Genomic DNA, 14,729 nt, shown 5'->3' with positions numbered 1-14,729 from the left:
TTGACCACACGTACACATGTGAAACACACCACTCGGTTATTCATTCATTTATAAGCAACTCTGTGAGTTCCAATTACTATGATCACCACCATATCCTCTTATTCTTGATTCAAGAACTTTGTTACACTTGAATCATGGAATGCACGTTTGAAAGGGAAAAATCCATGCTGGTTCTATTTCTTTGTGTCTTTCTAACACTCTCGGGGCCACAAGCTGCAGCTGAAGACAGTGAAGCAAATGCTTTGTTGAAGTGGAAACACAGCTTTGACAACCACAGCCAAGCTCTCTTGTCAACATGGAGAGGTAATAATCCATGCACATGGGAAGGAATTCAGTGTGACAAATCTAAGTCTGTGTCCAGCATAAATCTTGCTACCTATGGACTTAAAGGTACACTCCACACTCTCAGCTTCTCCATTTTTCCTAACCTTCTCAGCCTGAATATCTATGAAAATTCCTTTCATGGAACCATTCCACCACAGATTGGTAACATAACCAAAGTAAATGTTTTAAATTTTTCTTTAAATTCTTTCCAAGGTTCCATCCCTCCAGAAATGTGGACACTAGGGAGTTTACAAAGCCTTGATCTTTCCTTGTGTCACCTAAGTGGAGAGATTCCTAATTCCATAGCAAACTTGTCCAACCTGTCATTTCTAGATTTAGGTGGCAACAATTTTTCTAGCTCCATTCCTCCAGGGATTGGAAAGTTGCACAAGTTGGAGTATCTAGGTTTGGGAAATTGTAACCTTTTTGGTTCCATTCCTCAAGAAATTGGAATGTTGACAAACCTTGAACTTATTGATTTGTCAAGAAACTCTCTTTCTGGTTCTATCCCTGAAACAATAGGTAACATGAGCAGTTTAAATCAACTTTACCTTTCTAATAATTCCCTAATATCTGGGCCAATCCCATCCTCCTTATGGAACATGTCTAACTTGACCGTGCTCTACCTTGAAGCCAATAATCTTTCTGGATCAATCCCTGCTTCCATACAAAATCTGGCTAATTTAGAGGAACTTGCTCTTGATATCAATCAATTTTCCGGACCCATTCCTTCCACCATTGGAAACTTGACAAAGCTCACCATGTTGTATTTAGGCTTTAATAATCTTTCTGGATCAATTCCTCCCTCTATAGGTAATTTGATCAATTTGAATGCCCTGAGTCTCCAAGCAAACAATCTCTCTGGACCAATTCCTGACACAATTGGAAAATTGAAAATGCTCACAGTTTTGGAATTGTCCACTAACAAACTTAATGGCACCATTCCACAAGGCTTGAATGACATTACCAACTGGAATTCCTTGTTACTTGCTGAGAATGATTTCACAGGCCATTTACCTCCTCAAATTTGCTCGGCTGGGTCACTGGAGTTCTTTAGTGCTTATGACAACCGTTTCACGGGTCCAGTGCCAAGAAGCTTAAAGAATTGCTCTAGTATTGCTAGACTCAGGATGCAAGGAAACCAATTGGAAGGGGATATAGCACAAGATTTTGGTGTATATCCAAATTTGAAGTACATTGATTTGAGTGACAATAAATTTCATGGTCACATTTCACCAAACTGGGGGAAGTGTCCTAATCTTGGCACCTTCAAGATATCCAACAATAATATTTCCGGTGGTATACCAATAGAACTTTTTAGGGAAACCAAGCTAGGTGTGCTTCACCTTTCTTCTAATCACTTGAGTGGAAAGCTTCCAAAGGAATTAGGGAATATGGAATCGTTATTTCAACTCAAGATTAGCAATAACCATCTTTCTGGAAACATTCCAACAGAATTTGGATTACTGAAAAATCTTGAAGAATTGGATCTGGGAGATAACGACCTGAGTGGCACAATACCAATAGAAGTTGTGAAATTGCACAAGTTACGGAATTTGAATTTGAGCAAAAACAAAATTGATGGAAGCATTCCCTCTCAGTTTAGCCAATCCTTAGTATTGCTTGATCTTAGTGTCAATTTGTTGACAGGAACAATACCAACAAATATTGGAGAGTTGCAAAGCTTGTTCATGTTGAATCTCTCACATAATAGTCTTTCTGGCACCATTCCTTCCACTTTTAGCAGAGCATTGAGTATCTTCAACATATCAGACAACCAATTAGAAGGGCCAATTCCAAATATTCCACTTTTTCTTGATGCTCCAATTGAATCATTGAAAAATAATAAAGGCTTATGTGGTAATGTCACGGGATTGGTTCTTTGTCCAACCAACCATAATCAAAAGAGAAACAAAGTGATCCTAGTGGCACTCCTTAGTTTAGGAGCTCTAGTACTAGTGCTATGTGGGGTGGCACTTTCAAAGTATATTTTTTGTCGTGGTAAAAGAAGAGGAGAAAGTCATTCTAATTCTGAAGAAGCGCCAAGGAATGTACTCTTTTCCATATGGAGCTACGATGGGAAAATGATGTTTGAAAATATCATTGAAGCTACAGAGAATTTTGATGACAAATATCTCATTGGAGCAGGAAGTCAAGGATATGTTTACAAGGTGGTGTTGCCTTCAGGTTTGGTTGTTGCTGTGAAGAAACTTCATTCAGTGATAAATGAGGAAATGTCAGAATTTAGTTCAAAGGCTTTTGCAAGTGAGATTAAAGCATTGACAGAAATCAAACATCGGAACATTATAAAGTTGCATGGATTTTGCTCACATTCACAGGTCTCATTTTTGGTCTATCAGCTCATGGAAGGGGGTAGCTTGGATCAATTGCTGAACAAAGATACACAAGCAACGGCATTTGATTGGGAAAAGAGGGTGAATGTTGTTAAAGGTGTGGCCAATGCTTTATCTTATTTGCACCATGATTGCTCACCTCCAATTGTTCATCGGGACATATCAAGTAAAAATGTTCTTTTGGATCTTGAGTATGAAGCTCATGTCTCTGACTTTGGGACTGCTAAGTTTTTGAAGCCTAGTTCAGATAGTTGGACTCAATTCGCAGGCACCTTTGGGTATGCTGCTCCAGGTTAGACCCTTTTCCCTCATATTTACAACTTAAAATAGTCACATAATTTTTCATTTATACCACTCTTTTACCTTGAAACTACAAAAAGAGACTGGTTCCCCCCATGATTGTGGAAACAAGTTATCAGCAAATACCATGATCTATTTAGATAATGCTATAGCTACCACACTTGATTGCATATAACCCACATTGCTTTATGCTTAACATTACTCTAAAAAATATTTTTGTTTATCCATTTGCAGAGTTGGCCCAGACAATGGAAGTGAATGAGAAATGTGATGTTTATAGCTTTGGAGTACTTGCTTTGGAAATCATTATGGGAAAACATCCAAGAGATCTCATTTCTCAATTTGTGTCACCTTCTATGCCACCAACTGTTCAAGATTTGCTATTGGCTGATGTTTTAGATCAACGGCCTCCTCAACCTACAAAACCAATTGATGGGGAGGTGATCTTAATCGTAAGGTTAGCACTTGCTTGCTTGAGTCAAAATCCACGTTCCCGCCCAACCATGGAACAAGTATCCAAGGCATTTGGAACAGGAAAATCACCTTTGCCTGACCTATTTCCTATGATCAGACTGGGACAACTCTGCTGAATCATTGGAATACTCAAGTATTTTGTTTCCTTTTCATTCTCATGTATCCCATCCTTCTTCTTTTTCCTGCATGTTGTAAGCTTACATGCTTTGTTCATTGTATACACGAACAGTATTTGAAAATGCGAATCTGTTCAAGCAAATTAATGTTTAACCCACCCAATATCTCATATCAAGTGACAATATAACCAAAATGAAAACTGTGGGAGACAATCTTGCTCTATGATTATTTTTTATTAAGCTGAATTAGGCTTAAAATCAAATTTTAATGACTTCAGAGTCTACTAAAGTAATTATGATCGGGTTTATTGAGTTATCTGTATTGGAATATTTTCGGATCATCCATCAATGTAATCCTGTAAACTTTTTTTGTTTGAATTTTTTTTATAAAGCTCAAATGATCTGTATAATATTGATTTAGAATTGGATTGGATTTCATGAACTGTGGCTTTAGGATTGATTTCATGAACTGTATAAATTCTTGACATTGTTTCACTGAGAGATTTCTAAATATGCAATGTTAAGATTAGAAAGTTAAAACAGGCTTTGGATTAAACTCACAATGGTAATGGTAATGTTATACAAGCATCATTTCACCCACATTTGAGGAGAAAGTTGTCATGTGATGCGGACTTCCCTAACCGCATCTGCATTATTATTGTTATTATCATACATAAAACACGCAATACATCTTACAGTGATAGAGAAAAAACCAAGAAGGTAGACAATATCCCAGAAAAAAACACAATCATACCATAACATGATGAGATGAGATCCTAGCTGGAGTCACGCATCCACGCAATTACTATGATAAGTAAGGATTCCAACACAACCTACTCCATTGGGAAATTTCATCTGCGTTTAACAGTAATAGGACTTCTTACTATATGTTTTCCATCTGTCCATCGCAATTCTCCAAATTGATAAGTTCTCCGCTTAGTTACACTGCTTGCCTGCACAGTCACCTTGAATGTCTTTTTTTCACCAATTTTACTGAAAGTCAAGGAATTTGGCACAACGGCAATGTTATAGCCAGGCAAATTAGCACTTGCAGTGTATGTGCTTGGTGTTCCAACATTTGTTACCGTGCGAGTAATGGTTACGGCTTTTAAGCCCAGATTTGGCAATGTGATTGAAGGGTAGTTCAAATCTGTTACACTGTGAGTTCCTGAACAAATGAAAGTTCTATTGAAATTGAGAGCAGAGATGAGTTGTTGGTCGTATCCAGAAGCACATAAGAAGTTCAAGTAATCAGTGAGGCCTAGATCGTAAACGAGGCCAGGATCTATGGCAAGGTCAGGTTGAACATGTCCTGAACCATAAGCAAAGGGAGTTGCCAGTGTTTTAGCAAACGCATCCCTTATTGGCCTGTTTGTGTTGTCTCGTGTGCTTGCTGCAAAGGTATATATATTCTTAATCATGTTACAATTTGAACAAGTTGGTAGAAAAACAAAATAGCCTTGCAAGCATCATCACTGAAACGCACTCTAACTCATATTTTGACAAATTCCAGTGTAAGAAATTAGTAACTATATATACACACACACTTAATAAATCTACCATTTAGTAACATATAACATCAAAATAGTATATTGTACACGTTTAATCCAATTCTATTTCGAATATTATTTGAATCTGCAAAGTTCTCATTCAAAATATTAGACTATTACCAATACCTAACAGAAAGCTCCTCCCACAGCTATTTATATACAACTCATGAAAGTAGAGATTCAGACCTGTTGTCATGATTGCTGATTTGATAGCAGCAGGACTCCAACTAGGATGACGTGTTTTGAGAAGTCCAGCGATGCCAGAAACATGAGGGCAAGACATAGAAGTTCCTTGCAACACGTTGAATTTGAAACCACGACGATTGTCTGTTAGCAAGGTTGATGCACTTGCGAATTCTGAGTAGGCAGCAAGTATGTTCACACCAGGTGCAGTAACATCAGGCTGAAACCAAAATAAAACAAGAGTTTCATTAAAAAACTCACACTCACACACACATCTAATATATAGAGAACAAATCAAGTAATGTGAATGTGCTGCACCTTGAGTATTGATGGCTGAATCTTGTTGGGTCCTCTGGATGAGAATGAAGCCATAACTGGAGCTGGCTTTCTTCCAAATAACGTCCTTGCTGGGGACATTCTTATGGTAGCACCTGATTTTATAGGGTCCCTGCAAAAATGTACGTGTGCATGTATAAAAAATGGAGCAATTGTTTTGTGGGAGGTCATTTGAAAACTGTTAAAACAATTTTGAAGGATATATAATTACGTTGCAGTTAAGTAAAAATCAGATTGTGGCCCTGCATGGCCATTGTTTGTGCCCACAGTAGACAGAACATGAGGCTCGCCAAAAGTTGTTTTCCCATTTTGCTTTTGATTGTCCAAAATCATTCCCTGTGCGCCTGAAGAAAGAGCTTCATTACCCTCAGCAACTGATTTTATTTTTCCATCTCGAAAACAACGCACTATTTTGCCCTTTACTTTTGCAGGATCAAGTGTTCCACGCCTACACAGTTGACTGCACCAAATATACACATACATGTCAATAACAACAAGAATGTAAGAAACATTGATATTCTAATAAACAAGGTTTTTCTTAAGCAAATTGAGCTTGCAAGATTTTGTACTTACGCGTCTCGAAATGTTGCATTAGCAAGTTTAGCATCAGTGGAGAGGATCAGAGAAAAGGCCTGATTCGGTGGCAAGTTTACAAAAAGACTCGCTCCCTGCAAGTGTATAATACAAACTCAATAATTATAGATCCAACACGCAGCAAAAGTAATTAGAAAGCCTAGGCATATATTAGTCTTTACTGATTTGTAATGTTTATCAACTCTAAACTAAAATGGTAGATATTTTGGTTTTAGTTTTTTTTATAAGGGTTGAGATATTCGTGAAATTTTTTTTTTATCATATTTTGAGTAGTTTAAATTTTTTGATGTGACTACTTCAGTTAATCTTATTTTGGATAATGTTTGGATTGCGTTGGTAAACGAGATTTGGAAACATAGGAATAATTATTTATTCAACGGCGGAGCGGTAGACTATTATGAAGTTTTCTCCTTGATATAGGTTAAAGTTTGGTCTTGGATTTCGTCAAAGTTATCTTCAACGAGTTTCTTATTCTCTGATTGGTGCTTAGAATTCATGAGTTTCTTATTCTCTCATTGGTGCTTAAAATCCCGGATATGTATATACTCAACTCAATTAATAGTTGCTGATAGGGTAGCGGGATTAAGTTTTACATTTTAAGTCGTTTTTTAACTAGTTGTTGCAAGATACACAGTTGAAATTTTCTTGAGGTGTATTTCTCTTTTACTTTGTAAGAAGGTTGCTCCTAAAGTGGGCCATATTTATTATTTATTTTCTTGTTGATAAAAAAAAACCTACCGTGTTCTTTTTAATTAATTTATTTATTTTGATTAAAAAAATTATATATACAGCATTAAAACAACGTTTTATGATGCCAGAAATTAAAAAAAATGAAAAAGAAAACAGGAAATGAATAAAAAAAAGTATTTTTTAGTTGATTATACTTTAAAAATATGAGAAAAAAAATATAGAGAGGAAAACAGAGATATTATTGTTTAATTTTTGTCCTTTTTATTTTGTATTCATTCTTAAACTGAATTTTTTATCTTATTTTTCATTTTAAGCATTTATTTGTAAAATAGTGCAAATATGTTTTAATAATTTGCAAATAAATTTTAAAAAAGTAAAAGCAGAGCAATATTTTTATAATCAATTTTCTTTCTCAAATAAAATAACTTCAAATTTACCGAACTTTTAAATGTATGGAGACTTAATTTATTTACAGTGCAATTTGATATTTAAGTCTTGTGATCTTATTCTAAAATTAAATTATGTTCTTTTAATTTATTGATCAACTTGTCATCAAATACTTCTTGATCTGATAATAATGTATTGACCTAAATAATACATGTTAACTATTTGTAGCACTTTGTCAGCACTGTTTATTAGAATGGATAAAATTTGAATAACGTTATGTACACTAGTGGTGACGTGTGTATCCGCATTTTTTATTTTTATTTCTTTAGTATTTGTTTTATTTTTTAAAAACAATTTCTCTTAATAAAATAAAAATGAGAAGTTAAAGAGTATACAATTAAAGAGTAGTGTATATCCGTATTTTTTATTTCTCTCTCTTTAGTATTTTTTTATTTTTCAAAAACAATTTCTCTTAATAACATTAAAATGAGAAGTTAAAGTGTATGTTAATAAAATAGTGGAGAGCGGTAATTAAAAGTTACATATGGCAAAGAGAATGAATGAATTTATTTATTTACATGAAAGTGAAAAGGAAAGAGAAAAGTAAGTGAGAAGTATGGTAAAAAAAAGAATGTGTTATGTGTAGTGGAGAGAGAAAGTGGGGAGTAGGTACCTATATATGAGAGAGAAAGTCGGAAGGAAGTAGGATACGTGGTTTATGTGTAGTGGAGAATCATAAAATTTGTTTCTTAATAAAAGAGAATATCAGTTTAAATAAAAAAAGTAACGTAACAAATTTCCACACTCTCCCGCTAAAGTGGTTCACAAAATATTACAAATATCTTTAATTTTTTATTTAATAGTGAAGAAGATCTTTAAAATAGAAAAGTAACTAATCACTCTCTCCACTCTCCCCACTCTCCAGTTAAATAATAACAAATAAAATAAATTTTAAAATTTTAAAATTAATTTATTAATTTTTGAAATTATAAAATGTCCAAATAACAAAAATAAATTAATACAATAAATTATTAAGTAAGGAAAAAATGAAAAAAAAATAAATAAGAGCAGTTAAGAGAAAAATAAGAAATGACACAATGACCATAATACAATAATAAAATTAAATATTAATATAAGGATAAAATAGAAAAAAAAATTAAGAGCAGTTAAGAGGGAAATCTCCTTTTTATATATATATAGATTAGATAAGTCGTGTTATAATTTTTTTTATTAATTATAGAAATCGTGGTTTATTTCATGATTTTAGAAATAATAATAATTTGCGTAACTCTATATATAATTTTAGAAGTCATGACTTTGTTGCAATAATCACATGTAGAGAGATAATTGAGAATTAAATGAAAATCTAATTTAATGTCAGAACAACTAAAATATAAATTGCACTCATTCAGCATTAAGTAAATTAAAGAAACACTACTTTAAATATAGTAAAATAAGATAATGAATTTTATAATTTTTAAAGTAACAAATCATATTTTTTAAACACAATTTAGTATAAAAATTAAAATTTCATCTTTTCTTGTAAATTTATCTTTTCTTACTACTACAAAATCATTAAATAAAATTTAATTTTAAAAATAAAAAATAATTAATTATTATATTAATTAAATTAAATATTAATTTATATATTAAAAAAATATTTAAAATAAATCTGATTATTAATAAATAACTTTTAAAAAATATGTTTAATTAATCATGAAAAATTTACCTATTAATTTTAAAATTTAAATAATTAATAGTTAAAATTTTAGTGACTAATTAAATACAAATCTATAAATTATTTTAAATACTAATAGTTTTATTATTCTTTAAAATATTATTTAATTTAGTTATTATAATAATTATTTAGTTTTTATTTAATAATTTTTTTACTGTTCATCACTTTAAAGCGAGACCAGTCCTCTCTATACACTCATCAGAAATTGAAAATGAAAAACCAAAATTACATATTCGTACATTATGAAAAGAAAATTTAAATGTGTATGTTTTTTCCTAAAAAGTTGGCATATTTATTTGTCGTTTTGCCTTTAATGAACTTTTTGCCTTTTGAAATAATTATCATTTCGTTTACTACGTCGACCACAAACCAAGTTGTATTTTTGGTATCTTAACTGTTTCTTAAACCTTTAAATATATATAAATTAACTTATTAATTACCGCTTAACATAAACAAGATTTTTTAATCGGCAGCTTAAAATAAACAAGTATTTTATGTATTTTTCAATACTATTAATCTTAATTTGACAAAACTATGAGATTAATTCTAGTTTCCGTTTTCAAATATTTGATATAAGATCAGTAAAACAAAATTCACAGTGATGGATAAAATATTAAACGAAAAGATCTGTCGGTGACCACAGTGATGTAAATTTTGCAGTACATAAATTATTGAAGACTTTCTCATAGATTTTGTGGCCAAAGTGATTAAAAAAGTTTTTCCACACGTGGAGCCCTCTAATTTTGTTCTTTCCTTGATGTTATTAGAATCATGACTTTCTTCATAGAATTTTTTCACGTTTTTTACATTCTTAAATCTATGTTAACTAGAGAGGGGAGAGAAGAGGAAAATTCAGAGTTGTACAACTTTTCCTACGGTTCTTCCTTACGTTCATGTCAGAGTCTAGAGGGTGATCGAAAACAAGATAGCTTTAAGATCAACTTGGAGATATGAGAGATTGAGGTTGAGAATAACCTTTGTTGCTTGTGGATGATGAAAGAGTCTACAAGTCATTTGTTATTTGGTTGCAGAGTTTTTTTTGTTAGTTTTTGAAATTTTTGCTAGTCTTATTACTAGTGAGTTTGGTAGATCTTCACGTTTTAGGCAGTTTAAAATTCTTTATGCACTTACATTTGTTAATTTAATTTTGGGTAAATTTGGACTACATTAGTAAGTGAAATTTAGAAATATAGTGAAATTTAGAAATATAGGAATAAATATTTTTTTAGTGATGAAATGGTTGATGATTCTGAAAACTTCTCATTGTCTTAGTTAAAGGTTTGAAATTGAATTTTCTCAAAAAATTCTCGATGGTTTTTTTTTCTTCTAATTAATGGTTTTTTCAAATAAATATGTATATTTTCATTAAAAGTTGTTTATAAGATGTTTCTTGGTGTTGTTGTCTAGCTAGTAACTTTTGGAGTAGATAGTTGAAGATAGTTTTGATGTTTTTGTTTTTATTTATTTTTGTTTTGTACAAGAGTTCAACTGATTAGTCATATTTATTATTTACTTTTTATGATAAAAAAATATTAATTAGTGATAATGGTACTTACCTCGATTTGCTGTTTGTTGTTAATGGTTAAATTACTGCTGAAGTCTCTGTCTATGGTGCTAGCAGCGATGGTGAAGACCCAAGGAGCCACGTTCACCACAGAACCAGGCGTCGGTCCATCGTTCCCTGCAGAGGCAACTAAAAGGATGTTTCTAGAAATCGCATGGAAGGCTCCAATGGAAACCTCGTCCGTGAATATTCCTTCGGGGCTGACAACGTAACCGCCACCAGCAGAAAGATTGATGACATCGACGCCGTCGTCGATGGCTTGGTCGATAGCAGCCAAGACGTCGGCGCCGTAACAACTGGCTGGGTCCGTCAGAGACCAACACACTTTGTACGCCGCAACTCGTGCTCTCGGGGACCCACCCTTTGCGGTGCCATTACCCACCGCAAACACGCTTGCGCCTCCCACAAAATTGCCCCCGGCGGTTGACAGAGTGTGGGTCCCATGCCCCATGAAGTCACGCGCTGTTTGCAGCGAGGGAACAAGTTCGCCATTGTAAGCCTCGAAAGCTTTGTTGAAGAATCTTGCTCCTATCAGCTTTCTGTATATTATTAACAATATTTAACAGAAAATGGTTTTAAATATGATATATATGTATAAATTGAATAATGTAGGAAAGTAGGTACAAAAGAAAAAGATTGATGAAAAAGAAAAAGAGAAAGCGAAGGAGAAAGGTGGTAGAGAAAGGACATAAACATAAAAACAATTCAACCATGAATTATTGTGTCTTCCTAGGATAGAAACAATTGTAAAAAAGGTCCCACGAAATTAATTTCTTATTTGGTCTCCAATTATTTGGTCTCCAATTATTGTCATTATTTCTTTCTGAATTATGTAAATTATATATATTGAGGAAAGAAAGGGTAAAAGAGAAGAAGAACCTGTTGCATGGATTTGTCTTAGAGCGTGGAGGTTTGTTAATTTGACAGACATTACCACGCCATTTGGAGGGAACGGGGCCATATCCTTTATCACTGAAGCTCTCTGACTCTGGCCAAACACCTATATCCAACGCCAAATTCAGGATTAAAGATGATGAACATAAATTTGCATGCAAATAATAAATAATAAAGCTAATTATAATTACCTGTGTCGATGTTTGCAATTATTGTATTTTCACCAAAGCTTCCCTTTTGCCATGCAGAGTTCTTACCATTTCTGTGTAGTCCAAGAAACTCCCATGAGCGGGTAGTGTGCAGTTTATGTATTTTGCTCAAGAACACAGACACCACGTTAGGGTTTTCTGCCTCATTCCAAACACTGTGTCACAACCTAATTTGAAACAAAATAAAATGAAAAGAAATAGGTTATCAATGGAATCTCACTTGCAGTTTCTGCAGCTTCTTCCTCTTCGAGCAGTGCAGCAAAGCCATTTATGTGTCTATTGTATGAGTAGATAACTGCTTCTTTCGCTTTCTCTTCACTGTCAAACAAATTAACTACATATTATCAATTAATTAATCTCGTTATCTCACAGACTTTTATGATTCTTAGTTTAATTACATGCTTAAATTGTAAAAGGCTACGTGAGAAGGACATCTTAAGTAAAAAATAGAATCACTACTTAAAATAGTCAATCTCCAAGAAGATTCCTTCCAATGATTTTTGTCGCGTGGCTTTAGATATTCATATCATGTAACGATGTCTTTTTATTCTTAAAACTTAATAGGAGTAGAAATGGTAAAGAATTTACCCCCACACATGTGTGGGTACCCACATATTAAATACATGTGAGTAATGGATATAGACAATTTAATTTTTTTATTAATAAGACAAGGACAGTACTATTATATTCAATCTATGCATTATTGTCTATGGTTACTTTTTTTTAAAATTTTATCTGTGAATAAATGAAGTTATTAACAAGAACAAAATTAACTATTAAAATATTTTATACTTTTTTTATTTAGATTTATGATATTAAAATTGTTTTTAGAGAAATTAATGTTATTTAAACTTATACTTCGTAGTATAATTTATTTTAAAAAAACTAATTTTATTTATATTAATAATTTATTATGTAATTTTATTTAAATTAAAATGTAAGACTATTTTTTTAGTTTATATTTAAAAAATATTTTTTAAATAATCTTATTTAAAATATATAAATAAAATAAAAATAGTATTTAGATATAAATGAATAACTGCCGACTAAACACCATCCCCTAAATATTTGTCAAAATGAATCTTTTTAGTGTTTCAGCTGTCAAACAATCTTTTTCGAACAATATATAATTAGGTCTTGAAAAAAAAACACAAAAAACTATGATTTGATACCTTCCAAGGATTGAACCTAATAAATGATAATGAGAATACGTAGCAATTTGGAGGTCAACAGAAGTAGGGGTGGAACCATGAGAGTGTGCTCCCAAGTATACAATGTAACACTGTAAACAAAATCAAAGATCTGTGAAATATAAGCAATGAAGAAGAAGCAAATCAATGGTGGGAAACTCAGCAATATCAGAAGCAAGTCATCATAATTTCATGGTACAAATTACTGATATGAATGAGCAATATGCAAAACAAGGTTGCTTGCCTTTTTGGTGCCATGAACAGCTTCCAGCAAGAAAGTGAAAAGAAGAAACGAGGAAACTAGGTGGAGGAGAAAGATGGAGTTGGCCATTCTTTTGAAGCGATCTTTGGGAAGTGCTTATGATGCATACCAGCTATGAAATGCATGTATATAGGGCATAAAAAATTTTACTTTTTGAAAACCCAAATATCTGTAAAGAAGAGTCCGTTTTTTTTTTTTAAATCTAATAATTTTATGATATAATGAATTTAAAATAATATATATCATAAATTATATAAAATAATAATAATATTGATTGTAAAATGAGTGTAAAAAAATATTTGTAATTAAATGTTATGAAAAATAATAGTATTATTGATTGTAAAGGAATGTAAAAAATAAAAATAAAAAGTAAGTTGTTAATGTATAAGTTTTTACCCCTCAATCAAACCTTCTCTTTTGGTCTTTGGGAAATGTGCAACATAAGCTTTTGCTTTTCAAGACATAATAAGGAGACAACTAAACTTTTTCTTTTCTTCACCAATCTTTGGAAAACTTTTATAGCTCATTGTTTTCTTTGCATTCTAAATATTAACCAAATTTAGAAATTAAATAATTTTAAAAACTTTAATTACAAATTAAATACTAATTTAAAAATTATTTAATAATAATATAAATTAATTTTTTTTTAATTTTTAAAATATCTCTAATTTAGTTACTATTATTAATAATTATTTTGGTTTCTAAAAATTTAGTTTATATTTCATGATTTTCTTATAATATATATATAAGTATTATTTTACATAGAGTTTAAAAGATAAATTTTTATTTCTCTTTTATAAGAGATACATGTATTTCTCTTTTATAAGAGATACTCTAAAATGGTATCTAATTTAGTTACTATTGTAACTAATTATTTTAGTCTCTAATTTTTTTTTCTATTTCATGATTTTTTTTAACGGCCTTTCAAATAAGAAAAACATATATATGCAAAAAAAACTATGTCCTGATGTATGAATCCTACAAATCATAATTCTCATAAATAATTAAATTTGTTTGATCGATCACATTTATTTATTTTTCTAAAAAAATAATATTTGTATCACTAAAAATATTTTTTCATTATTAATTCGAAAAATCATCTCACTTTTTTCTACAAAATAAAATAATAATATTTTATTCTCATTGAAAAGTAATATTTGTTTATTAAAAGTTTTTTTAATTCCAAAAAAATCAGATTTTCACATTTCCTTCAAAGATTGGCCAAATATATATTGGAAAACATTATTTAATTTTAAAAACGCTGGTTTTTAAAAACTAAATCAAATTTTGTATTTTTTTCAACTTCAAATATCTAAAATTATAAAATTTTCCTTTTATTACTCCACAAATAAAATCATAATGTAAGAGTGTTTTCTCACGTATTTATAAACCTCTTGTATAATAAAAAATAATAAAATGTTTAAAAAAATACTTTTTTATTTAATTCTTTATAAAAAATAATATATTGTTCTTTTCATAAAGCTAAAGATGGGTACGCACGACTCAGACATGCCTCTTAAATGGTGTGTAGATGTTGGACATACGTATCAAAATCGTAGGACAT

At 31.3% G+C, this 14,729-nt stretch overlaps 2 protein-coding genes across 2 annotated transcripts; one reads left to right on the top strand and one right to left on the bottom strand.

Annotated features, from left to right (window-relative positions):
• On the top strand, positions 1-3,850 carry LOC137823593 (uncharacterized). Its single transcript, XM_068628798.2, has 2 exons — positions 1-2,970; positions 3,213-3,850. The coding sequence occupies exons 1-2, from the start codon at positions 135-137 to the stop codon at positions 3,566-3,568; spliced, it is 3,192 nt and encodes a 1,063-aa protein (XP_068484899.1). The 5' UTR covers positions 1-134; the 3' UTR covers positions 3,569-3,850.
• Positions 3,851-4,094: 244 nt separating this feature from the next.
• LOC137823594 (subtilisin-like protease Glyma18g48580) lies at positions 4,095-13,330 on the bottom strand. The gene is made up of 11 exons (XM_068628799.2): positions 13,148-13,330; positions 12,886-12,995; positions 11,934-12,031; positions 11,696-11,851; positions 11,490-11,610; positions 10,603-11,149; positions 6,211-6,305; positions 5,849-6,097; positions 5,620-5,749; positions 5,305-5,521; positions 4,095-4,961 (listed from the first exon to the last, which is right to left on the bottom strand). The coding sequence occupies exons 1-11, from the start codon at positions 13,232-13,234 to the stop codon at positions 4,420-4,422; spliced, it is 2,352 nt and encodes a 783-aa protein (XP_068484900.1). The 5' UTR covers positions 13,235-13,330; the 3' UTR covers positions 4,095-4,419.
• Between the last annotated feature and the right edge of the window lie 1,399 nt (positions 13,331-14,729).

The sequence above is a fragment of the Phaseolus vulgaris genome, chromosome 8 (genome assembly GCF_051622355.1).
Source record: "Phaseolus vulgaris cultivar YP4 chromosome 8, ASM5162235v1, whole genome shotgun sequence".
Classification (NCBI taxonomy): Eukaryota; Viridiplantae; Streptophyta; class Magnoliopsida; order Fabales; family Fabaceae; genus Phaseolus; species Phaseolus vulgaris.
Note: the sequence above shows the minus strand (reverse complement) of the source record. Positions and strands in the feature narration are given on the sequence as shown.

Bases quoted from the DNA above. Each gene is read 5' to 3' on its own strand.
- LOC137823594 (XM_068628799.2), bottom strand. From the start codon at position 13,234: ATGGCCAACTCCATCTTTCTCCTCCACCTAGTTTCCTCGTTTCTTCTT. The intron at 11,150-11,489 runs GTTCTTCTTCTC...AATAATATACAG, and splicing joins AAGACAAATCCATGCAACAG to AAAGCTGATAGGAGCAAGAT. The intron at 4,962-5,304 runs GTCTGAATCTCT...ATACCTTTGCAG, and splicing joins ATCAGCAATCATGACAACAG to CAAGCACACGAGACAACACA.
- LOC137823593 (XM_068628798.2), top strand. From the start codon at position 135: ATGGAATGCACGTTTGAAAGGGAAAAATCCATGCTGGTTCTATTTCTT. The intron at 2,971-3,212 runs GTTAGACCCTTT...ATCCATTTGCAG, and splicing joins CTTTGGGTATGCTGCTCCAG to AGTTGGCCCAGACAATGGAA.